Source organism: Bufo bufo, chromosome 2, assembly GCF_905171765.1.
Source record: "Bufo bufo chromosome 2, aBufBuf1.1, whole genome shotgun sequence".
NCBI lineage: Eukaryota > Metazoa > Chordata > Amphibia > Anura > Bufonidae > Bufo > Bufo bufo.
In genome coordinates this window covers 653,178,500-653,206,116 of record NC_053390.1, presented here as the reverse complement: position 1 = coordinate 653,206,116, position 27,617 = coordinate 653,178,500, and the positions used below count along the sequence as shown (strand labels likewise).

The following is a 27,617-nucleotide window of genomic DNA, read 5'->3' as shown; positions in this document are numbered from 1 at the left end:
GTAACAGCAAAATAAAACGTGGGCAGGCAAACACAAACACCGCAGCTCTATCAAACCACATGAAACGGCATCACTCCATACCGCAGCAGGAGTTCCCTCCTTTTTCCAGCTTGTGGCAGCCAAGCCACATAAAGGAGCTAGGTGTCTTTCACATAGTCATCATCCCTTTCCGCTTCTTCGGCTCCTCCTCTGTTCCATCGATAAAGAAGTGCGTGGCCAGGAAACAACTCGCCGCACCCAGCAATCCAACGGCAAACTTAATTCCCACCTGGCCAAGTTGTTAGCGGTGCGTTTGCTGCCGTACCATTTAGTCGATTCTGCTGCCTTTAGGGAGCTGATTGCATGCGCTTAGCCCTGCTGGAAGATTCCTAACTGGCACTATTTCTCCCAAAAAGCCATCCATACCTTGTACTCTCATGTGGCGGACAATATGGGCCGCTTCCTGCGATTCTCGTTGTGCGACAAAGTTCATTATATGTGGACACCTGGAGCAGCTCTTACAGGCAGGGAAAGTACATGTCTTTGACAGCCCACTGGGTCAATGTTTTTTCTGGCAGGGGCAAGGCAGCACCCCAGCAACGAGGCTAGGTCTTTTGACCCCCCCCCCAATGATTGTGCCAGCCTGGATCCTACACCAGGCACTTATACGCCTCCTCCTCCTCCATGGACACGTTCCAGTCCCCAACAGCAGCTAGGCACAGGGTCTCTCGCACTAACCCTCCTTCTATCACATATTTCAGGTCAAGTGTTGCCATGCTGCATTGGAGTTGATCAGCCTGGAAGAGAGTAGCCACATCCTCATCCCATGTTTATCTTAGAACAGATGCTAACGCTCATGCAGCAGTGGACCACAGCGGAAGAAGAGCAGCTGAGTAATCTTGCTGTCCGCCTGATTGGCCACCTGTATGCTGGCTTGCTTACACAGTGACAGGCATATCGTTGACAGCAAGCAGTCTGAGGATTACTGTGCATCATGCCACTGCCACTAATGCATGAGGTTCAGTTTCCATGTATTCACTTTCCAGGCGGTTGAAATCTATAAAATAATCTATAAAAGTAAAATATTACTTAGATGTAGGTGATTACTGTGTCAATGTCAACACTTTCTCACAGTAAAGGCAATGCTGGGGCCTGCATCATGCCACTGCCACTAATGCCTGAAGGTCAGCTTCCATGTTCTATACAGCTGCTGCGGCCTGCATCATGCCACTTTACAACCATCACGTTCCCCAAAGACACTTTTTTTTTTTATCCCATTACACAGTGTGTTTTTTAACATCATCTGCCTCAATAAGGGACAATTGAAATTGAAAGCTTTGGAATATGAAAAAGCATGAGACATGTGGTGGTGTGGTGTCTTTTTAAACATGCTGTATGATAACACAGTCAAATGTGCGTTTACCCATAGCTATGTAAGGCAGTGTCACTCAGGAGGGAAAAAAAATAATCATAAAAAATAAACGAAAAGAGATAACAAGTTTTCCTGAAAAATATGGGTCCTAGGAGGCTAGAGGGGGAAATTGGAGCAACTTCTGTTTGGCCCAAATAGATTCGGGTCTGAAGCAACGGATGCGGACAGCACACAGAGTGCTGTCAGCATCTTTTGTGGCCCCATTGAAGAGAATGGGTTTGCACCTGAGTCACAAAAACTGCGGCTCGGGTGCGGACCCATTCACTTCAGTGGGGCCGCAAAAGATGCGGACAGCACTCTGTGTGCTGTCCGCATCCGTTGCTTTGTTCCGTGGCCCCGCAAAAAAAATATAACATGTACTATTCTTGTCCGTTTTGCGGACAAGAATAGGCATTTCTACAATGGGCCACCTGTTTAGCGGAAGTCACATGGGCGGCTTATGTGTTTTGCGGATCCGCAATTTGCGGAACGCAAAAAACGGAACGGTCGTGTGCATGAGGCCTTACAGTCATCACCAACCACTTGGACTTGGAAAATGGCGGTCAGAGCATCCATATTCTTCCAATTGGTAGAAGTCCAAGGATGCTTGTGACCTAAAATGACACTTTACATTACAATTTCTGAAATTTTTCAACAAAAAATCACATATCACAGAAAACACTTTACTGAAATCTTTAAATGTTTCAAATATAAGAAGCTGTATACCCGAAACGGTGTGTTGATTCGGCTGACCAGCGTGTCAAGGATCTGAACTTTTTCATGCTGGTAGATGAGAATAAAGCGGAGGAAAATCTTAAGTAAAGTTGGTTCAGAGATACTTCGTAGGAACAGGTCCAAATATGCAGTTGTGGTCATCACCTCCTCCACTGTGACCTAGAATGAAATGCAAACACTTCAATATGTTTTGTAAATCCTGTTTCTGAAAACCTAGTAAACTGTGTATAATATACAGCAATTCCTGTCCTTCAGTGGGCCATTTACCACAAAGGACTGGATAAAGAACAATAAGTAGATTTTAGAAGGATCCTTAAAGAGGTTCTCAAGGCTTTTAATATTCATGACCTATCCTCAGGATAGGGCTTCTATATCAGATCAGCAGGGGTCCAACACCCGGCACCCCACAGATTAGGCTACTTTCACACTAGCGTTCAGAGCGGATCCGTCTGGGGTCTGCCTAGACGGATCCGCTCATATAATGCAGACGTTTGGATCCGTTCAGAACGGATCCGTCTGCATTATATTGTAGAAAAAATTCTAAGTGTGAAAGTAGCTTCAGACGGATCCGTCCAGACTTTACATTGAAAGTCAATGGGGGACGGATCCGTTTGAAAATTGAGCCATATTGTGTCATCTTTAAACGGATCCGCCCCCATTGACTTACATTGTAAGTCTGGACGGATCCGTTTGCCTCCGCACGGCCAGGCGGACACCCGAACGCTGCAAGCAGCGTTCGGTGTCCGCCTGCGGAGCGGAGGCTGAACGCTGCCAGACTGATGCTGATGCTATAGGATCCGCATCCACTCAGAATGCATTAGGGCAGTACGGATGCGTTCGGGGCCGCTTGTGAGACCCTTCAAACGGAGCTCACAAGCGGAGCCCCGAACGCTAGTGTGAAAGTAGCCTAAGCTGTATGAAGGGACGTCGCGCACAGTGTGCATGTGCCGTCTCCCTTCTTTCTTCCTTCCTGCTGCTGCTATGTCTATGGCGAGCAGGAAGAGAGAATAGAGACGGCACATGCACACTGTGCGCGACTTCCCTTTATACAGCTGATAGGGGGGGTGCCAGGTGTCAGACCCCCACTGATCTGATATTGACTTATCCTGAGGATAGGTCATCAAAACCCCTTTAATGCACTATAGCGCCCTATACCAGTAGTTAACTAAACTGTGCCAAGATGAAGAATTATGAAGGGGTCTCTGAGTTTGCAGCAGACAGGTCAGAGCAGGGTGAGTACATTCGCATAAAAGATAACAGGCCAGATTCTAGAGCAGACAACTAGAAAGAAGTGTTTTCCAAATAAGCTGATTTACTCAGGCAGCAGCATAGAGAGTGTTGCTAGAGGTGAGTGTGACATCAAGTACAGGCGACAGAAGATTAGAAAATACACATCTGTGTGCCAGCACAGAGAAACTGGCGGACACAGCCAGAAGTAGCCAATATGGACTATGCATCAGTCTAGTAAACTAAGGAACCAGCTAATGCTGCAGATGAAGACCTCTAAATATAAAAATATTATTTTATAATATTAACCCCTTCCAGCAAAAGCCAGTTTGGACCTAATGCCCAATTTTTCAAATCTGACATGTCACTTTATCTGGTAATAATTGAAACGCTTTTACTGATCCAAGCGATTCTAAGATTTTTGTTTTCTCGGGACACATCGTACTTCATATTAGTGATGATTTTGAGTTGATATGTTTTACCTTTATGCATAAAAAAATCCCAAATTTACAGAAAATTTGGAAAAATTAACAATTTTCTAAATTTGAATTTCTATGATTTTAAGACAAATAGTGATTCCTCGCAAAATAGTTATTAATGAACATTCCCCATATGTCTACTTTATGTCGGCATAATTTTGTAAATTTAATTGAATTTTTTTAGGATGTTAGAAGGCTTAGAATTTTGGAAGCTATTTTTGAACTTTTCAAGGAAATTTTCAAAACTGTGTTTTTAAGGACCAATTCAGTTCTGAACGGACTTTAAGGGGCTTACATAATATCTAGCACCCAAAAATGATTGCATTTTAGCAACTACACCACGCAATTTTTTTCAAAACTAATTTTACAAACTTTGTTTTCACAAGAATTCGCAAAATGGAGGTGAAATTAATTTTTTTATTTTTTGTGCAAATTTTCCATTTTTATAAATTTTTCTTGTAACACAGCAAGGGTTAACAGCAAAACAAACCTTAATATGTATTACCTGTATTCTGCAGTTTACAGAAACACCCCATATGTGGTCAAAGACGGCAGGGTGCTAAAGGAAAGGAGCACAATATTGTTTTTGGAGGGCAAATTTTTCTGGAATTATTTTCAGGTGCTATGTCAAATTTGAAGAGACCATGAGGTACTCCTAGAAGGGAAACCCCAAAAAGTGACCCCATTTTGGAAACTACACCCCTCAAAGGAATTGATGGAGGCGTGAAGTGAATGCTTTGACCAACAAGCGTTTCATAGAATTTAGAAACACTTGGCTGTGAAAATGAAAAATTACATTTTATTTCCAATAAAATGTTGCTTTAGCCCCAAATTTTTCATTTTCACAAGGCATAACAGGAGAAAATTCATCCCAAAATTTGTTACGCATTTTTTCCTGAATACGCCAACATCCCACATGTGATAAACTGCTGTTTGGTTGCACGGCAGTGTTCAGAAAGGAAGGAGTGGCATCGGGATTTTCTAACATGGAATTTGCTGAAATTGGTTTTAGGGGCTATAACTTTTAAATTTTTTCGCCAATGTTCTTTATGCAGTATATATGATATGATAATTTTATCTTGTTTTTATACGGTTATGGTGATACCAAATTTATATTGTTTATGTTTTACAACTTTTTCAGCATAAAAGCACTTTTGTATTAAAAATAAATATTTTGCATTGCCATATACTAACATCGGTAACATTTTGATTTTACCACCAACTTTAACTGTGTTTTTTGTGGGGCAGGCTGTAGTTTTTATTGAAATCATTCTGGGATACATATGGCTTTTTGATCACTTTTTATACCATTTTTTGGGAGGTGAGGTGGGCATGAATTGAAATTCTGTCAGTGTTCTTTATTTTTATTTTTTATGGGGTTCTTCTTGCTGTATATATGATATGATAATTTTATTCTGTGGGCTGATATGGTTATCCTGTATCCCATAACATTTTTATTTTTTCACCAATGTAGCCGTGTGAGGGCTTGTTTTTTGCGGGGCAGGCTGTAGTTTATATTGAAATCATTTTAGGATACATATGGATTTTTGATCACTTTTTATTCAATTTTTTTATATTTTTGGGAGGTTAGGTGGCAAAAACAGCAATTCCGTCATTTTTTTTTATTTATTTTTTTACGGCGTTAGCCACACGGGATTAGCAACATGATACTTTTATATGTCATGTCGTTACAGAAGCGGCGGTACCAATTATGTGTAGTTTTTTTGTTTTCATTTTTTAATTATAAATAAGTGGATAAAGAAAAAGGCTATTTATTTTATGTTTTATTTTAATTTTATTTATTTATTATTCATTTATTTTTTTTACTTTTTTTTTATCAAGTCCACTTGTCTCTTCAGTGGGGCTGATCGCTGTACTATATTATGCTATACTCTTTTATAGCAGAGTATAGTACTGTCAGTTTTTCATTGACACTAAGGGCTCTTTCACACTTGCGTTCTTGTCTTCCGGCATAGAGTTCCGTCGTCGGGGCTCTATGCCGGAAGAATCCTGATCAGGATTATTCTAATGCATTCTGAATGGAGAGAAATCCGTTCAGGATGCATCAGGATGTCTTCAGTTCCGGAACGGAACGTTTTTTGGCCGGAGAAAATACCGCAGCATGCTGCGCTTTTTGCTCCGGCCAAAAATCCGGAACACTTGCCGCAAGGCCGGATCCGGAATTAATGCCCATTGAAAGGCATTGATCCGGATCCGGCCTTAAGCTAAACGTCGTTTCGGCGCATTGCCGCATCCGACATTTAGCTTTTTCAGAGTGGTTACCATGGCTGCCGGGACGCTAAAGTCCTGGCAGCCATGGTAAAGTGTAGTGGGGAGCGGGGAGCAGTGTACTTACAGTCCGTGCGGCTCCTGGGGCGCTCCAGAGTGACGTCAGGGCACCCCAAGCGCATGGATCATGTGATCACATGGATCACGTCATCCATGCGCATGGGGCGCTCTGACGTCATTCTGGAGCGCCCGGGGAGCCGCACCGACTGTAAGTATACCGCTCCCCCGCTCCCCACTACTACTATGGCAACCAGGACTTTAATAGCGTCCTGGGTGCCATAGTAACACTGAACGCATTTGGAGGACGGTTCCGTCTTCAAATGCTTTCAGTACACTTGCGTTTTTCCGGATCCGGAGTGTAATTCCGGCAAGTGGAGTACACGCCGGATCCGGACAACGCAAGTGTGAAAGAGGCCTAAGCCTGATCAGACCCTCAGGGTCTGTCAGGCTTAGATATATGGCAAGCGTGGATGCCTTTCTAAGGCGTCCGGTTGCCATGGTAACCATCGGGCTATTGCCATCACAGTGCAGAGGCCGATGAGGGAGAGAGGAAGCCCCTTCCCTCTGTTACCCCCATAGATGCTGCAGTAGCATCTAAAGGGTTAAACGGATGGAGTTGGTGCCAGCTGTATGCAATTGTGTGCCACCTGTCCTTACCTATTGCCTGTTTACCATATTGCATAAACCATGCCTATCTTGACGTTGACCTGCCCTCTGACCACACTTCTGCCTGTCTCCTTGGTGCCATGCATCTGTGTTTCTTGAATAATAAATGAATACCAGGGGGACACTTTGATAACAGCCTCAGGAGTAGTGCCAAGTAAAATCAGTGGGTTCACTATACTCTGCACCGTTTTGAGATGTTAAACAGCAGAGAGATTCCGCATGGGCAGTACTTATTTTTTTATTATTCATAGTCCATGTTGAAATCAAAGCCGACATGTTTCAAACATCTTTCTTAATCAATTGGCTATTATAATATGACACTATGTTCAAAACGCATGGGCTTTGATGTTATTTTTTTCTTGTTTTGAACATGAACCATGATTAGTAATGCATCCTTAATTTTTTTTTTGCCTTATCCTGATATACAGTACCTGGTAATCGGATTACCTCTCTGTAGACCCAATGCATTCTGTACACTGGTCACCTCACAAAAATCTACTATTTTATTTATTTCTCCTACACTGCCATTTTTACAATACTGCTAACAAATGTGCATTTTTCTCTATTTTTATACCAATAACCGTGCAACAATGATTTTGCTACTGAGAGAAAAATATGTGATTTATACTAAAATGAGCGCGCTGATTCTAAATATGAACTCGTAATTTGCCTGACACATCTAGATTTTAAGTTATACATGCAAAGCCTATTCAGTTATAATATTAATGCATTATATTGGAAATATTCCAATGGACATGTCCAGACCTGTTCGGATGCACTCAGACTGATGTCAGCAGTAAGTATAAAAGGCAAGCTGGACAGATTGTGATAAAGTGATCTGTTATAGTGCTATCAGTTTTAAAACTTAAAATGGATAAACGCAAATGTGTTAACGATCCAGACAATTTCTGCTACATATGTGGCAAATACACTACTTATGATCAGCGCCAGAATCTGACAAAGCAAGTGATTTTTGCTTACAAGTATTACTTTGACTGTAAAATTGGAGATCAAGATAAAAGCTGGGCATCTCATGTTTGTTGCACTGTGTCTTACTCTGGGCTAACGCAGTGGTTGAATGGTAAAAGGAAAGGAATTGCTTTTGCAGTGCCTATGGTTTGGCGTGAGCAGAAAAATCACGATTCAGACTGTTACTTTTGCATGACTAAAATCGCTGGATATTCAAAGAGAAACAAGTCACAAATTGTGTATCCTGACTGTGAGTTTGCTCTGAAACCAGTACCACACGATGTAGAGACTCCAGTGCCTGCCCCTCCCACAGCAGGAACGGCAATTGAAACAGACGGTTCTGATCCTGATGAAGAAAAAGATGTTGATTGTCACAATGTATTTACTGATCCGGAACAGCTTGAGGGTCAGCCGCACTTGCTGAGCCAATCGGATTTAGATGATCTGGTAAGAGATCTGTCATTATCTAAAGAAAAGTCAAAACTGCAAGCTTCTAGACTTCAGGAATGGAATTTGCCACAACGAGGCACCACAACTTCACACTTTCGTCATCGACACACCAAGTTAGCTGCATACTATGCAATGGAAAGCGATTTCTGTTTCTGTACTGATGTAAATGGTCTTTTGAAGGAGTTAGACGGTACACATGTTCCCGATGAATGGAGGCTATATATAGACTCTAGCAAAACAAGTTTGAAAGCTGTCTTGTTGCACAATGGTAACGAAAAACCATCTGTTCCATTGGCTCATGCTGTTGGAATGAAAGAGACCCATGCTTCTATGGCGTCAATTTTGAAAATGATCAAATACTCAGAACATAAATGAAAGATTTGTGCTGACCTGAAAGTGGCAGCACTGCTGCTTGGCCTACAGTTAGGGCACACAAAGCATATGTGTTTCTTGTGCCTATGGAATAGTCGTGATGACAACAATCATTACAAAATGAGACAGTGGCCTCTCAGAGTCGAGCACACAGTTGGTCAGTACAATGTACAACACAAATCACCGGTTGATGCACTTCAAGTTTATCTTCCACCACTTCACATTAAACTTTGTTTAATGAAACATTTTGTACTTGCACTTGATCGTGATGGAAATGGGTCCAGTATTTAAGGGAGAAGTTTAGCAAACTGAAAACTGATGCTAAAATAAAGGCTGGAATTTTTATTGGCCCTGAAATCAACAAACTAATGCATGATGACACATTCAGAACAAAACTCAACCCTCTGTAACTTGCAGCTTGGGATGCATTTGTGCTAGTAGTGCAGAACTTCCTAGGGAACAGACGAGCTGCAAACTATGCTGAATTAGTAGACAACATGCTTACAGCATATGAACAACTTGGCTGCAGAATGTCATTTCTTACATTCCCATCTTGACTTTTTCCCACCCAATTTGGGACACGTAAGTGACGAACATGGAGAGCGGTTCCATAAAGATATTTCTACAGTGGAGAACAGGTATCAAGGCCGCTGGAATCTTAACATGATGGGGGACTACTGCTGGTTTTTGCAACGGGAAAATATGACCGTTCGCAAAAGCAGATGCCTGAAGCACTTTTAACAGTCCTGGGCCTTGCTCAAGTAAGACTTTTAAACTGAAAAACTAGAGACTTTTTAAAATTTGTTATTCCATTACATTTTCATACACTGTTTACTACGCAAACTTTGATGTAGATCAGGTAATTGTTGGAGTAAAACTCGTTTTTGTTCAAAATTATTCAATGCTTTCCAAGTGCTTAATTCATTTAGGCATACTTATGCATAGCAAAATTTTGTGACGTGTTACAACAATTCTGACTTTGGATTTGTAATTGGCACACTCGATTTAGTATAGGACAAATCGTTTTTGCCCAGTAGCAGACGAAAAGTGTTTTTTTTTTGTTGCCTGGTGTAATGAGTGACCTTTGCCATGTGACCACCTTGTCTCTGGGAGTATTTAATTGACATATTTACTGTATGGCTCCAGAGTTTCTCCATTCCAACAAGAGAAGACCAGAATCCTGTAACAGCTGAGAAGATGACACTTGGATGTGTCTCTATTTTTAACATATATAACACATAGTATATGCTTACCCATTAGTAAAACTTTCCCAACTATAAATACAACATTCATAGCCAGAAAATCAACAATATATTGTACATGTAACACCCGTAATGTGACTTCTCCATGAATTCTACCAAATGTTTCAGTGCATGTATATATTAACCATTTAGATTACCTTACCTAATACTCACTATAAGTGGCCATAAAAAGGTCCACTGTATATTACATTATGATCGTCATGAAATGCATTGCATTAATATGCAAAAAAAAAAAAAACTCTTATCCAGGAGGATAAAAGCTGTGTCTCTAGTGCCACCTATTGGATGACTACCCTATAAGTCAATATTGGAACAGGCTATCGAACAATGACCTGGGAAATAAACCAAAACCAGAATCTTTCCCATAAGTAAAAGACAGCTGTTGCAAGGGGCTAGACATTGACTTCTAGGATAGCCATCCAATAGGTGGCACTAGAAAGACATCTTTTGTTCTCCTGGATAAGAGCCTTTTTGCATCTGTTTTTCCCAGGAACATTGCCTTTCCTAGAAGACTCCCTATGCCAAGAGGAAACTTATATCCACCAAAAATGCTGGTTATTACATCATTAGCATAATGATCATTGGATCTTGCCACAGCAAGATGAGATGGAACATTACAGATTTGGGGGTGACCCACTACAGTTTAGATAGCAGCGGACAGGATATAATGTAATTGTCATAAGAGATGTGTCTGTGTTATGCATTCCAGATCTTGAATTACATGACTTTAAGACTACATTCACACAACAGTGAAAAACGGCTGTGTGACTGCCGTTTTTAGAAATAATTGAGTCAATGTGGCTATTCGCCTGGCTGCTTTTTTTTTTAAAGACCAGTGAATAGTGGCCGTCAAAATATAGGCTATGTCCTATTTTGGGCAGTTTTCGCGGCCAGATGGACCCCCCCATTGAAATTAGTGGGAACATTTTAACAGCCATTTAGACAGGAATGCACCCGTCTAATGGCCGTTAAAAACGGCTAAGCTTGGTTGTTCAGGGTTTAAATAAAAAGAAAAATGTGTGTATAAATATATATATATATTACCTGACGTTCCCAGTGATGCCTGTCCTTTGTGACATCACTGTGGTGCCAAGTCATTTGATGTGAAAATTACTATGTTTACTACTCCTGTTTCATAAGAACATTGCACGTTACTTCCATATTACTATGCAGTATCTTTCCTATTCACAATGCTTATTATCTGTAGTTTTATATCACTATGCATACTATACCACACTGTGACATTACTGTGTGCAGTAACCCTTCCTTATGACTTCACAGGGCGTATTATCCATGCACTGTGCCATCACTATGCATATTATACCACACTGTGACATCACTGTGTGCAGTAACCCTTCCTTGTGACTTCACAGGGCGTATTATCCATGCACTGTGTCATCACTATCATATTATACCACACTGTGACATCACTGTGTGCAGTAACCCTTCCTTGTGACTACACAGGGCTTATTATCCATGTACTGTGTCCTCACTATGCATATTATACCACAATGTGCACTGTGACATCACTGTGTGCAGTAACCCTTCCTTGTGACTTCACAGGGCGTATTATCCATGCACTGTGTCATCACTATGCATATTATACCACACTGTGACATCACTGTATGCAGTAACCCTTCCTTGTGACTACACAGGGCTTATTATCCATGTACTGTGACAACATTATGCATATTATACAGGTACTGTATATCACTGTTCCCTGTTGATATGCTACAGACTTAAAGGGGTTCTCTGGGAATTAAGAAACTGAAAATACTTAAATAATACTTTATTATAAATATATTCTCAAATACCTTTTATTATTTATAATGGCTCTTTTTGTCTGGGGAGCAATCATCGGGGAAACAAAATGGCCTCTGTCCCATACGTTCACACAAAACCTGTCCTGATCACTCATGAGGACAAGTTACTTTACAACACTGAGGTAAAGAGCTGCCTCATCCTCCTCTGCTCTGTAACTCGAGACAGCTCTTTAGCTCATTGCTGTGAAGTAACTTGTCCTCCTGTGTGATTAGGACAGGTTTTGTGTGTACTAATAGGATGGCGGCCATTTCGTTTCTCCTGATGATTGCTCCCCAGACAAAACGAGCCATTATAACTAATGAAAGGTATTTGGGAATATATTTATAATAAAGTAATATTTAAGTATTTTCATGTTCTTAATTCCCGGAGAACCGATTTAAAAGGGACCTGTCACCTCTCCTGACATGTCTGTTTGAGTAGCCATGTACTTGCATTCCCCATATAATAACAATTCAGGATTATCTATTCTATGTTATACCATTCCTGTATTATTCCTGCTAGAAGTTTGCAAATAAATTGCCAGTAGTCTGCAGTAAAGGTACTGCTGGGTGTTACCAGTAGTGGGTATGTCTGTCCAATTAGTGCTGCTAGTATCAGACTCTGCAGGGAGTCTGCACACCCTCAACTGGTAACACCCCTCTGTACCTTTACTTCAAGCAGCTAGCAATTCATTCATAACTTCTGTTAGAAATAATAAAGGAATGGCACAACGTAGAACCATAAGAATAGATGCTACATACTTATTATTACATGGGGACTGCAAGTAGTTACCACAATAGACATGTCAGGAGAGGTGACAGCTCCTTTTTAAAAGTGTTCTTAAAAGGACAGGTCATCAATATTAGATTAGTGGCCACCCCTGCCAGCATTTTTTAAGGGGTAGTCGGACTTGTGCGAGTGCTGCGTCCTCTTCGTTGTTTAACTGCATTCCATCTAGAGTACAGGGATGCCACAATGTAACTGCTCAGTACAACTGCTTTTCCCATTGAAATAAACAGGACAAGCAGTTGTAATGACTCTGCGCCACCGCTACAACAGATAGCATTCAGGTAAATATGGAAGAGAACGCAGCATTTGCATGAGCGCCGCCAGCTGATCGGCAGGGGTACGGCGAGTCAAACCCATGTGGATCTGATATTGAGGACCTGTCCTGAGGGTAGGCCATTAATATAATTACGGTGTGCAACTCCTTTAAAGCATTACATGAAAAAGGCAACATCATCCCATCACATGTCAGTTCACACCAGTATATTTAATCAGTTATTTCCATCAGTTTGTCTGACCCAAAACCAGTAGTGAAACCTACACAGAGATCTGGTATAATGAAAAGATCTGCACCTGTTCTGTGTTTTCGACCCACACCTGGTTTTGGCTCACAATAACCGATGAAAATAACTGATAAAATAACTAAAGTGTGAACTCAGCCTTAGGGCTTATGCACGCGACAATATGTATTTTGTGGTCCGCAAAAAACGCATACGCAAAAAATACGGATGACATCCGTGTGCATTCCGTATTTTACGGAACGGAACAGATGACCCTTAGGGCTCATGCACACGACCTTATGTATTTTGCGGTGCACAAAAAACGGATCCTCAAAAAATACGGATGACGTCCGCGTGCATTCCGTATTTTGCGGAACGGAAATACGGACATACGGAAATGGAATGCACACAAAGTAGCTTCCGTTTTTTTGCGGACCCATTGAAGTGAATGGTTACGCATACGGTCTGCAAAAAAAACGTAACGGACACGGAAAGAAAATACGTTTGTGTGCATGAGCCTTTAGGCTTCTTAACACTACAGGATTGTCATTGTGGGTGGTACGACGTTTTGTTCTGGTAACGGTGTAACAAAATACTGAATGATCATGGAAATAGCTATGGGGGGCAGAGGTGGCAGTCACACCCTGAGATGGCTGGGAGGTCCCTTACCAGTGTTATAAATGGCACATACTAGGTGCAAGTCCTGTAACAGATTTTGCATTGGGTCCAGGAGCTCTCTGTTAACTAAAGAGGCATCATTTAAGAATGCGTGGCTATGGCATGTATTGCAACTTCAAGTGACAGGATTAACTTCAACCCTTTATATATTTCCAGGTTTCATTTACTAAGCGCATATGGAGTTATTAGATTCATCTCACATTCCTGACCACCCAACCGATGTCTACTTTATGCATATAAGAATTCCTCCACTGAATGGAGAAAAGAATATATAATCGATCATGGCATATCTTGGGCCTGTCTTTGTAATATAAAAGCTGCTTAACCCGGTGATCCATCTGTGACCCATATGAATAGTGCACTGTAAAGTATCGGGCAGAAGGATTTCCCTGAGATCCAGTCTCCAGCATGGTGCAGCTAGCAGAGCTTTATTCAGGAAATGCGCAGAGGGAATACATTGTTAGGAATGTTTCATGCAGACAGCTTGATCCTCGGCTTAGCACTCTTCGGAGCTGGAGGGATGTCGCATTTCAGGCACCTCTAAAATTCTTCAGCTCAGCAAAGTGTGTGATTCCTTTGATTCACACACCCAGCACACCAAGTCCATAACAGACAGTAAAACATCTCTATATTCCAGACACTAAAACAAGTCTTGCTTCTACTTGTTAAGTGGAAGATATATCTCGTTTACAAGCAGGCTTTAGCTTCAAGTTAGTCTTCAATATAATGTTCAGTAAAATATATTGAGAGAAGTTAGCCAGCAGAGAGAGCTTTACATCTCTGCACATCTCTATTTATGAAGGTTCCTCAGAATATACCAAGCCATATGGAAGGCTTCTTAAATTACAGACGAAGAACATCGCAAGCAAGTTGGTATATAATAAGCTAGTGCTCTTCGTGTTATGTATAGCTACAAATACATATTACTGAAGCTAACAATATTGCCAGGGCTGCTCTACCCCATGTAAACCTATGCAGGCATGGCACTTAGCCAGTTCCTTCAGGTTCTCCAGATCCAGTTGTTAAAATTATAGCTGGATTTTAGAACCATGTTACCGGCTGAAACCCCATCCCGTGCTCTGGCAACAGCAGCTAGAGACGAGCGCTTCCATTCCATAGTTTAGCTCCTTAGGCTTTTTAAAAGTTGGGGGTATGTGTGTAGTGTATATATGGTGTATTTATGTGTATGTGTGTTGCATATGTATGGTGTATGTATATGTAAACATGTGTCGTCGCACCGAGTGTCCGCCGTTGAGTAGGGAACCTGTTGTTAAAAACTTGAATCCCACCCATGAATAGAGTTGAGCGGACAACTGGATGTTCGGGTTTCGACCGGACTTCACAAAAAAAGTTTGAGTTCGGTACCCGAACTTGACCCCTATGAACATGCAATATCTGTTAATCTTTTCAGTTCCCACTATTTTGTCATTTTAGTTGGGTTAGGAAGAGTTCACATCTCTGCTTCATTTTCTATTCTTCTGATCCATCAAAAGAACAGAATAAAACAGGATTCTGTAAAAAAAAAAAATAAAACTGATCCTGTTGCACATTTGGCATCCATTTGAGCCATTTCCATCTGAGATCCGTTTATTCAGATGGAAAAAAATTACTGCACGCAGTACTTTTTTACTGTCTAAAAAAATGGATTTAAAACGGATGCCAAATGTGCGTAACTGATGCAAAAGATCAGTTTTTTTTTTTTTTTTTTTACAGGATCCTGTTTTTTCCCCTGTTCTTCTGATGAATCAGAACGGAAAATGAAACGGTGATGTGAACTCTCCCTCACAGGTTCTAATACTACTGCCATACAAATCGTTTACCATCCTATATACAGTATGTTGTAGGTTTAATTGAATGGTTTCTGATTTTCTCCACCACACACACACACACAACAAAATAGAATTTACATTTTACAAAACCCGATTTTATGAAAATAAGTGCTACAGGACAGAAAACAATGAGTAGATGTAATTGGTACATTTTCTAAATGGGCTAAAGTCAGCAATGGGGTACCACAAGGATCTGTGTTAGGCTCAACTCTCATTATTCTCTTTATTAATGAACTTGAGGACAGGGCTGTGTTTTTGCCAATGACAAAACTGTTTTGGGTAATGTACTTAAATAGTTTTTCTGGTAATTTGAAGTTATCCCCTATTCACAGGATAGTGGAAAACTATTAGATTAGTGGGGGTCCTACCGCAGGATACTCCCTGATCACAAAAGTGGTGGACCCTGTACCCCGCAGGGCCCCCAAATTTAACTGATAAGCAGGTTGAGCATGTGCTCTGCTGATCCATTCAGATGTTTTGGACTAGAAAATCCCAGGAATATTGATGAGTGTTTTGGGTGGCAATGGTGACCTTAGTGGCCTCCCAAAATGCCCTACTGCAATTAGCCGTTGATTGATACATGATTTATGCATTCTACGGCCTTGACAAAGAACCAGGGGACATACATTATACAGTATGTGGAGCAAAGGCGATTCAGACATCTATAAAGAGAAGGTTACAGTAAGGGTATGTTTACACAAGAGTTTTTTAAAGGAAGTTTTAAAGCAGATTTTCAGCTAAAGCCAGAAGCGGATTCGAAATCCGAAATATAAAGGAAGGACTTATACATCTCCTTCTGCCGGATCCACTTCAGGCTTTGGCTTAAAAACCTGCAGAAAAATCTGCCTCAGAACCTCATCCAAAAAATTCTCTCTATAGAATGCCCTACCCCAAGAGGCAGTATTGGCATATACTATGTCAGCATTTAAAGAGGACTAGATACTTATCTGCAGAGGTCGCACTACATTTTTTCCAAAAGAGTAAAAATACTCCTCTGACCATTTTTGAGGAGTATTTTTTTTAGCCGAGGAGGAGTACAGAAATTATAGTTATTCATATATATCATATGTAGGCTTATATAACATTAAGGGGTTGCTATTCATGCAGGGAAAACATTACTAGTCTTCTCTATAATGTCTTCCATGCAGAATTAGCAAATTTTGACCATTTTAAATTTCTCTCTCAGAAGACTGAATCCCTACCTTTCTTTAAGAACCAAATCTGTGACTTAGGGATCGGAGCGGTAGACTGTGCAATAAGAATTGAACAGTGACGTCTGGTGGCAGTGGCAGGGAGCAGTAGTGGTCTGGTGGCACTGGGTGGGGTCTGGGACGAATGTACAGGAGGCAGTTATTGGACAGTCTTATACACAATATATCGGACTGTTGCACAGTATAATGTACCCTATAGTCTTCTCTGTGATCTCTGGAAAGTGTGCTCCATATGGCAAAACAGACCTCCGGTCCAGGGTACTTACATAGAAAAACTAATAGCCAAGAGGCTACAGAAAACCCTGCTTCTTATGTTAAATCATAACTTTCATTTGATTGCTCTGATACCTAAACACCAAAAGGAAAAAAAATTAAAAAATTAGAAACCTGCTGTTTCTCTAGATGACCTTATGTTAATAGTAATGTTAATAGAGTCTCAAGGGTCTATAAAAGCAGGTACCCTACTTTTATAAACCTTTGAGACTCTATTAACACTACTATCAACATAACTAATCAACATAACACTACTATTTTAAAAACCTGCTGTTTCTCTAGATGACCTAATGTTGATAGTAGTGTTAATAGAGTCCCAAAGGCTTATAAATGTAGGGTACCTGCTTTTATAGACCCTTGAGACTATATTAACACTACTATAAACATAAGGTCATCTAGAGAAACAGCAGGTTTTTAAAATTATTTTTTTCCTTTTGGTGTTTAGGTATCAGAGCAATCAAATGAAAGTTCTGATGTAACATAAGAAGCAGGGTTTTGTTTAGCCTCTTGGCTATTAGTTTTCCATTGATAAACCTTGACATGGAGCTCCCAGCAGCAGATAGAAGCCTGCAGGGCACTTCTGGTGTGACATCACCTGGGCAAAAGCCTGACACTTCTCTCATTGTCTTTGCTCCGCAGAGGCTCCATTCCCGCCATGCTTTCCCTTCATCAGCAGCCGGCAATGGTGCGGAATGGCTGCTGCTGTGTGTTCAGCGCGCGGGAGAAGGCGGGGGGGGGGGGGGGGTTAGAAGATCGGCCAATAGCACGGCAGCCCGTTGATACTGACAAATCAGCAGCCTCCTCTCTAATAACAAAGCTCTGTACTGTGAGGAGCTTTGTGATTGGATGTCTGTGCTGCCTGTGCCGTTCACAGCGCTCAGTACACTCATGAATGGCCGTGAAATCATCGTGCGTATTCATATGCATCAGACGTTTTTTAGGAAATAAAACTGCCTGTACAGGCGTCTATGAAGCTTGTACAAGCGTTATTGCGACCTCTGCTTATCTGATAGAAAATGGCATTGTGGGTTACAAGGGGTTCTCCAGGTTCAGGGCTGAACCTGGATATAAACTCTTCTTTAGGGTCCATTCACACGTCCGTAGTGTATTGCGGGTCCGCAATACACCCGGCCGGCACTCCCATAGAACTGCCTATTCTTGTCTGCAATTGCAGACAAGAATAGGACATGTTCTATTTTTTGCGGAGCCGCGGCCTAGAAGTTCAGGGCCGCGGCACGGAAATGTTGATGCGGACTGCACCCTGTGTGCTGTCCGCATCTTTTCTGTCCCCATAGAGAATGAATGGGTCCGCTGCCATTTCCGCAAAATTTCAGAACAGATGCGGACCCATTTGCGGACGTGTGAATGGACCCTTACTCGTTGACTACATTATGATTGGAGCATCAGAGCATTTCCTTGCTCTTATGATGCTGCAACGTGCAGCGCAAGGCTCTGTTTGTTTACTGCCGGTTATTTACTGGCCTTCGCATTACGATATTAATCGGAAATTTCTGCCTAGCAGTGAGCCTGGTGACATCACTGGCACAGCTGGGCGGTTCATAGTGCTGCCGGAGGCTGTTTTGGAGGCAAGGACTATGCTCCTTTGAGTAGTACCGGGCATGGAGCCCTTATGTTCATATGCATGAGCCATTAATCTTACATTGCTGTACAACTGATCAGAGAAAAGTTGAACTTGATGGACCTGTGTCTTTTTTCCAGCTATGTAACTATGAAAAATTGCATTGTTACATAGTGAGTTGAGTTAGGCCGAAATCAAGTTCAAAACATTATACACCCTACATTAATACCAGTAATGATGAGTAAGGAAGACAGCTAACCCTTTCTCAAATCTAGTATAATGAGTAGTTGGTGTGGAACCATTATGCCAACTAGCCAGTTTGGCTTTGGGCTATCCCAAAGGGAGTTATCCTGGCAGTCCCCTATACAGGGATCTGGTCTTCACTGCTGAGGAGATACCTGGCCGCTATCTCTTAGGATAGTCCCGGTGTAGTTGGCCTGTGGGGGTCATAGACACCAGTGCGAAGTAACCAGGGGTCTGAAAATATTTATAATCAGGTGACAGACTGAGGTCAGGGCAGGCAGAGTTGGAGCATATCCAGGAGACTAGTCCATGGTCCGGTCAGGTGGCAATGGGTCAATACAGAAGGCAGGCTAAGGTTGAAATAAGCAGCAGAGGGTAGGAGTTAGTTATTCTGTTAGAAGTTCGGTACACGGGCAAATGGTCAGAATAGCACACTTTCACTGGTAACTAGTGAAGAAGGAAACCTATTGCTAAGGCACATCTTCCAGGGGAAAAGTGGCTTAAAGGGAACCTGTCATCAACTTTATGCTGCCCATACTAATGGCAGAATAAAGTAGAGACAGGTGAGTTGATTTCAGTGGTCTGTCATTTAAAATGTAAAAGTAAGTGGTTGCTGAAAACCAACATCACAATCATTGCAGACTGGGCCTGGAAAAGAGTCACGGCCACCTGAGAAGAGTCCTGGTTATTTATGAATTCCTGCTCTCCTGCTGATGACTGACAGTCTTCTACCTAGTTTTCTAATTTTCTCTCTAGGAGAGAACTGCCAATCATCAGCAGATGGGTGAGAGTGCAGGAGATTATGAATAACCATGACTCTTCTCAAGTAGATTTGACTCTTTTCAAGGCCTTGGCTGCAATGTTTATGATGCTGGTTCTCAGCAACCACATACTTTTTGCTCATGAGTGACACACCGCTGAAATCTGCATTTATGTCACCATTTTAGGCTGCCCTCAGTGAGGTCAGCATAAAGTTGATGACAGGTTCCCTTTAAGTACCAACAGTTGTCGAGCCATTGGTTGGTGAAAATGCAGAACGGGTGCACTTGACCTTTAAAAGCTGGGAGGCATGCGTGCACACCCTATGGGACAGCAAAAAAGGCCTAGTGGATGAATATAGGCTGTAGCCTTCAGCAGGGAACTGAGGACCCTGCTAGAGGAGGGAAACATGAGAGGTAATTAACCAGTTGCCGCAACTGTAACGCCGAAAGGCGTCATCGCGGCGGCTCCCCCAGGCTACACTAACGCCGATTGGCATCATCTCGCGTGAGCCGAGATTTCCTGTGAACACGCGCACACAGGCGCGCGCACTCACAGGAACGGAAGGTAAGAGAGTGGATCTCCAGCCTGCCAGCGGCGATCGTTCGCTGGCAGGCTGGAGATGTGATTTTTTTAACCCCTAACAGGTATATTAGACGCTGTTTTGATAACAGCGTCTAATATACCTGCTACCTGGTCCTCTGGTGGTCCTTTTTGTTTGGATCGACCACCAGAGGACACAGGTAGCTCAGTAAAGTAGCACCAAACACCACTACACTACACTACACCCCCCCTCGTCACTTATTAACCCCTTATTAGCCCCTGATCACCCCATATAGACTCCCTGATCACCCCCTGTCATTGATTACCCCCCTGTCATTGATCACCCCCCTGTAAAGCTCCATTCAGATGTCCGCATGATTTTTACGGATCCACTGATAGATGGATCGGATCCGCAAAACGCATACGGACGTCTGAATGGAGCCTTACAGGGGCGTGATCAATGACTGTGGTGATCACCCCATATAGACTCCCTGATCACCCCCTTGTCATTGATTACCCCCCTGTCATTGATCACCCCCCTGTAAAGCTCCATTCAGACGTCCGCATGATTTTTACGGATCCACTGATAGATGGATCGGATCCGCAAAACACATACAGGCGTCTCCCTGGAGCCTTCCAGGGGGGGTGATCACCCCATATAGACTCCCTGATCACCCCCCTGTCATTGATCACCCCCCCTGCCATTGATCACCCCCCCTTTCAGGCTGCATTCAGATGTCCGTATGATTTTTACGGATCCACGGATACATGGATCGGATCCGCAAAACACATACGGACATCTGAATGGAGCCTTATAGGGGGGTGATAAATGACAGGGGGGTGATCACCCCATATAGACTCCCTGATCACCCCCCTGTCATTGATCACCCCCCTGTCATTGATCACCCCTCTGTAAGGCTCCATTCAGACATTTTTTTGGACCAAGTTAGCGGAAATTATTATTTTTTTCTTACAAAGTCTCATATTCCACTAACTTGTGTCAAAAAATTAAATCTCACATGAACTCACCATACCCCTCACAGAATCCAAATGCGTAAAAATTTTTAGACATTTATATTCCAGACTTCTTCTCACGCTTTAGGGCCCCTAGAATGCCAGGGCAGTATAAATACCCCACATGTGACCCCATTTCGGAAAGAAGACACCCCCAGGTATTCCGTGAGGGGCATATTGAGTCCATGAAAGATTGAAATTTTTGTCCCAAGTTAGCGGAAAGGGAGACTTTGTGAGAAAAAAAAAAATAAAATCAATTTCCGCTAACTTGTGCCAAAAAAAATATTTTTCAATGAACTCGCCATGCCCCTCATTGAATACCTTGGGGTGTCTTCTTTCCAAAATGGGGTCACATGTGGGTTATTTATACTGCCCTGGCATTTTCGGGGCCCTAAAGCGTGAGAAGAAGTCTGGGATCCAAATGTCTAAAAATGCCCTCATAAAAGGAATGTGGGCCCCTTTGCGCATCTAGGCTGCAAAAAAGTGTCACACATCTGGTATCGCCGTACTCAGGAGAAGTTGGGCAATGTGTTTTGGGGTGTCATTTTACATATACCCATGCTGGGTGAGATAAATATCTTGGTCAAATGCCAACTTTGTATAAAAAAATGGGAAAAGTTGTCTTTTGCCGAGATATTTCTCTCACCCAGCATGAGTATATGTAAAAAGACACCCCAAAACACATTGCCCAACTTCTCCTGAATACGGCGATACCACATGTGTGACACTTTTTTGCAGCCTAGGTGGGCAAAGGGGCCCACATTCCAAAGAGCACCTTTAGGATTTCACAGGTCATTTACCTACTTACCACACATTAGGGCTCCTGGAAAATGCCAGGGCAGTATAACTACCCCACAAGTGACCCCATTTTGGAAAGAAGACACCCCAAGGTATTCCGTGAGGGGCATGGCGAGTTCCTAGAATTTTATATTTTTTGTCACAAGTTAGCGGAAAATGATGATTTTTTTTTTCCTTACAAAGTCTCATATTCCACTAACTTGTGACAAAAAATAAAAACTTCCATGAACTCACTATGCCCATCACGAAATACCTGGGGGTGTCTTCTTTCCAAAATGGGGTCACTTGTGGGGTAGTTATACTGCCCTGGCATTCTAGGGGCCCAAATGTGTGGTAAGAAGTTTGAAATCAAAATGTGTAAAAAATGACCGGTGAAATCCGAAAGGTGCTCTTTGGAATATGGGCCCCTTTGCCCACCTAGGCTGCAAAAAAGTGTCACACATGTGGCATCTCCGTACTCAGGAGAAGTTGGGGAATGTGTTTTGGGGTGTCATTTTACAGATACCCATGCTGGGTGAGAGAAATAAGTTGGCATTTGACCAAGATATTTCTCTCACCCAGCATGGGTATATGTAAAATGACACCCCAAAACACATTCCCCAACTTCTCCTGAGTACAGCGATACCACATGTGTGGCACTTTTTTGCAGCCTAGGTGGGCAAAGGGGCCCACATTCCAAAGAGCACCTTTCGGATTTCACCGGTCATTTTTTACACATTTTGATTTCAAACTACTTACCACACATTTGGGCCCCTAGAATGCCAGGGCAGTATAACTACCCCACAAGTGACCCCATTTTGGAAAGAAGACACCCCAAGGTATTCGCTGATGGGCATAGTGAGTTCATAGAAGTTTTTATTTTTTGTCACAAGTTAGTGGAATATGAGACTTTGTAAGAAAAGAAAAAAAATATATAAAAATCATCATTTTCCACTAACTTGTGACAAAAAATAAAAAGTTCTATGAACTCACTATGCCCATCAGCGAATACCTTAGGGTGTCTACTTTCCGAAATGGGGTCATTTGTGGGGTGTTTGTACTGTCTGGCCGTTGAAGAACCTCAGGAAACATGACAGGTGCTCAGAAAGTCAGAGCTGCTTCAAAAAGCGGAAATTCACATTTTTGTACCATAGTTTGTAAACGCTATAACTTTTACCCAAACCATTTTTTTTTATCAAAGACATGTAGAACAATAAATTTAGAGAAAAATTTATATATGGATGTCGTTTTTGTTGCAAAATTTTGCAACTGAAAGTGAAAAATGTCATTTTTTTGCAAAAAAAGCGTTAAATTTTGATTAATAACAAAAAAAGTAAAAATGTCAGCAGCAATGAAATACCACCAAATGAAAGCTCTATTAGTGAGAAGAAAAGGAGGTAAAATTCATTTGGGTGGTAAGTTGCATGACCGAGCAATAAACCGCTAAAGTTGTGGAGTGCCGATTTGTAAAAAAGGGCCTGGTCTTTAGGGGGGTATAAACCTGTGGTCCTTAAGTGGTTAAAGGGGTATTCCCGTAAAGTAACTTAATGTTTGAAAAACTGCATTAAGGCTGCAAACTGTGACCCAACCAGAACCCATACCTATACATATAACCAGAGTTTCATTTTACCTTGCAATCCATTTGTCTAGCTACTTTGTGAGCCTGCAACACACTGAGAGTATCATGGCGCCTGATCTTTACTCCCAAAACTTCAAAGACTACAATCGCTAACTTTCCTACTGTGAGTTTGTGCTTGTTCATGAGTGTTGATGTTTATTGATTGGCTGCTTGATATACAGTCCAGTCACGCCTCCTCTACTCTACACACTAACAAAGGCTCAGAACTACAGGTCGATGCCATGGTAATTTATGAGGAAACTGTCATGGGTGAAGTTTGCAGATAGCTGGAACTTATGAATAAATGAGCGACTGGCTTGATCCCAATCTAAGGAGCTTATAGGTGAGCCCTATAAAACCCTAAGAGCTCTCCCTGACTGCTATGTACATGCAAGGGTCTCGATGGTAGACGATTGCATGCCCACGTACCTACAGTACAGACCAAAAGTTTGGACACACCTTCTCATTCAAAGAGTTTTCTTTATGTTCATGACTATGAAGGCATCAAAACTATGATTTCACATATGTGGAATTATATACATAACAAACAAGTGTGAAACAACTGAAAATATGTCATATTCTAGGTTCTTCAAAGTAGCCACCTTTTGCTTTGATTACTGCTTTGCACACTCTTGGCATTCTCTTGATGAGCTTCAAGAGGTAGTCCCCTGAAATGGTCTTCCAACAGTCTTGAAGGAGTTCCCAGAGCTGCTTAGCACTTGTTGGCCCTTTTGCCTTCACTCTGCGGTCCAGCTCACCCCAAACCATCTCGATTGGGTTCAGATCCGGTGACTGTGGAGGCCAGGTCATCTGGCGCAGCACCCCATCACTCTCCTTCATGGTCAAATAGCCATTACTTTCAAAGTTTTCCCAATTTTTCGGCTGACGGACTGACCTTAATTTCTTAAAGTAATGATGGCCACTCGCTTTTCCTTTACTTAGCTGCTTTTTTCTTGCCATAATACAAATTCTAACAGTCTATTCAGTAGGACTATCAGCTGTGTATCCACCTGACTTCTCCTCAACGCCACTGATGGTCCCAACCCCATTTATAAGGCAAGAAATCCCACTTATTAAACCTGACAGGGCACACCTGTGAAGTGAAAACCATTTCAGGGGACTACCTCTTGAAGCTCATCAAGAGAATGCCAAGAGTGTGCAAAGCAGTGATCAAAGCAAAAGGTGGCTACTTTGAAGAACCTAGAATATGACATATTTTCAGTTGTTTGTTATGTATATAATTCCCCATGTGTTAATTCATAGTTTTGATGCCTTCAGTGTGAATCTACAATTTTCATAGTCATGAAAATAAAGAAAACTCTTTGAATGAGAAGGTGTGTCCAAACTTTTGGTCTGTTCTGTAAGTCTGTGTGACACCTGAACCCTATAATAGTGAGGGGACACGACCACCGGCTCCCTGCACTTAATACGGACGGAGTCAGGGTCACCTAGAATCAAGCCAGCAAGGAAACTTTACAATAAAGTAAAGGACTTATCTTTTTTTTTTATAGTATCTTTTTATTAATTAAAGATTAACAAAGCATTACTAACACTCCAATAACAGGTGCATCATTTCCAAGCACAGTACAGTAGTCGACATGGGGTTAACCATAGCATCTTTTCTCGACTCTTGTCCAGGACCGAAGCGCAGGGTAGCTGGATACTTTATATAACACCCAATTAAATATGACTTGAGCTAATAAAAGGCACTTCATATACACACACATTCATACACATACACGGACTCATCGGTCAGAGCCCCAGAATCCTGTCTCATTAGGGTAACAGCGTTTGGGCTCCAATCCAAGGACCCCAGATTTTCACAAATCGGTCTGGTGTCCCTCGTTTCTCAGATTTAAACTTATATAATTCAAGGTTGGCATTAACTAGTTGTATCCATTGTTGCACAGTAGGATTCTTAGGGGGCTTCCAATTAAGGAGGATAATTTTCCTAGCATAAAACAATAGTATTCTGTATAATTTCCTGCCAAATCTAGTGGGAATAACCTCATTCGCTATCCCCAGCAGACTCGTCAGTGCGGTACAAACATTAGGGAGACCCAATCTGCTGTTAATGTAGGCATGAATCTCTGTCCAAAAGTTATGGATGATTGGACATTGCCAAATTATATGAATTAGGCAATCATATGAATTAGGCAAATCCACACTACGTGCACCTCGAATCTGGTAGTTAGCCCATCTTAAATAATCTCTCAGGAGTATAATACACTCTATGGAGCCATTTAGCCTGTATTACCTGGTCCCTAGAGTTTACCACTGTTGATCTCCAGGTGCGGCTAATTTCCTTCACATGTGTATCATCTAGGTTTTCTACATCTTTTTTCCATCTCGCAATAGAGTTATCTAGGGGAGAATCCTGGATCATCATTAGCGACGCATATAGGGCAGATACCGGTTTGACCAAAGGAACCCTCATAATCACTGCTTCCACTGAGCCACACTCCAGCTTTAGAGGCTCCCTGCCAAACTGTATATGACAGGCATGTCTAAGCTGAAAGTATTTATATAGACTACGCTGGGGCAGGTTGAAATCTTGCTTCAAGCTACTGAAAGACCAGAAATGACCCTTATCGTATAATTGGGTAAGATAGCGTAACCCCCTCTGCGGCCAGAATTCGAATTCTACCAATGAGAGCAGCTCTGGAAAGGCTCTATTCCTCCATAGAGGAAAATATGGTGACCAGGTGATGGTGTCCTCTCCAGAGTTGCTCATCTGACTCCATTTAACCCAAATCTTCACCACCACAGCCATAGATTGAGTGTAGTGTTCTGCAGAGCCAGACCCTTTCCTGTAGGCCAGATTTGTAAGTGCTTCGTAGGATCCCATCAAGGCCGCCTCCAACACCACCGCTGGATTGCCCGCACCCACCATGCCACATAGTTCAGCTGTGCAGCCACATAATACATGTACATATTAGGCAGAGCAAGGCCTCCCTGTATGTACGTCGCCTGAAGGGTGCGTCTCGCTATCCTGGGAATGGATTTGTTCCACAGAAAGGGAGTGATTGCTTTATCTATTGCAGTAAAATGTTTCTTAGGGATAAGTATTGGGGCAGCCCTGTATATGTATAGCAATTTTGGAAGAAGAATCATTTTTATAATATTGATACGCCCCATAAGGTTTAGAGGTAGGTTCCCCCAGGCTTCTAGTTTCTTACTAAGGTATTGAACTGTAGGAATCACATTCAGTTCATAGAACTTTGCTACCTCCTTGTGAATAACAATCCCCAGATATGTAAATCTCTCTACAATCTGAAGCTTGGCGTTCAGTGATGTGCGAGTAGGATCGAACTCGTCAATTAGGCATAGGCTTGACTTGGCACAGTTCACCCGAAGACCTGAGAAACCACCAAAATGGTCCAAAACCTTTAAAAGGGTATCTAGGGATTTTCCTGGATCAGCTAGGTATACCAACATGTCGTCAGCATACAGCGAAATCTTTTCAGTTATTCCGGCTATGTCCCAGCCTTCTATATTTGAGTCAGAGGAAATGAGTATAGACAGCAGCTCCATTATTAATGCAAATAGTAGAGGGGAGAGAAGGCAACCCTGTCTGGTGCCTCTCCCTAAGGAAAATGGGTCTGACGTGTATCCATTTACTCTGACTCTCGCTGAAGGGGATCCATATAGCATCCGCAACCAACCCAGAAATTTTGCAGGTAAACCCATCCGATCCAACACTGCCCACATAAAGTCCCACTCTACAGAGTAGAAAGCCTTTTCATTGTCTAGGGAGGCCAGAACTCTCATACCCCGATTGTCGTGTTTAACCTGGAGATTATTCACTAATCTTCAGAGTTTGATATCGGTAGTTTTCCTGGGCATGAAACCAGATTGGTCTACCCCTACCAGGGAAAGAATCACCCCTCTCAACCTCAACTCCAGGACCTTTGCAAAGATTTTGACGTCCAGATTCAGAAGCGAGATAGGCCGATAAGAGCTACATTGATCAGTAGGCTTCCCTTGCTTATGTATTACTACTATTGTCACCTCCGAGAAGGAAGGAGGTAGTGAGTTACGTTCTAGCGCAGATCTCAGTAGCTTCCCCATTCTAGGAACCAGGTCTTTTGAGAATCGTTTATACCATTCAGCTGGGAATCCATCTGGCCCCGGGGTCTTCTTAGTTGCTAACAAGTTAATGGCA

The 27,617-nt window shown here is 42.2% G+C and overlaps 1 protein-coding gene across 1 annotated transcript in view; it reads right to left on the bottom strand.

The window, feature by feature from the left end:
• FHIP1A (FHF complex subunit HOOK interacting protein 1A) overlaps positions 1-27,617 on the bottom strand; it is a 327,619-nt gene that overhangs the window by 47,195 nt on the left and 252,807 nt on the right. The window contains exon 7 of the mRNA XM_040418540.1: positions 2,117-2,284. Within this exon, the coding sequence (XP_040274474.1) occupies positions 2,117-2,284 (168 nt within the window). The remainder of the gene's footprint in view (positions 1-2,116; positions 2,285-27,617) is intronic.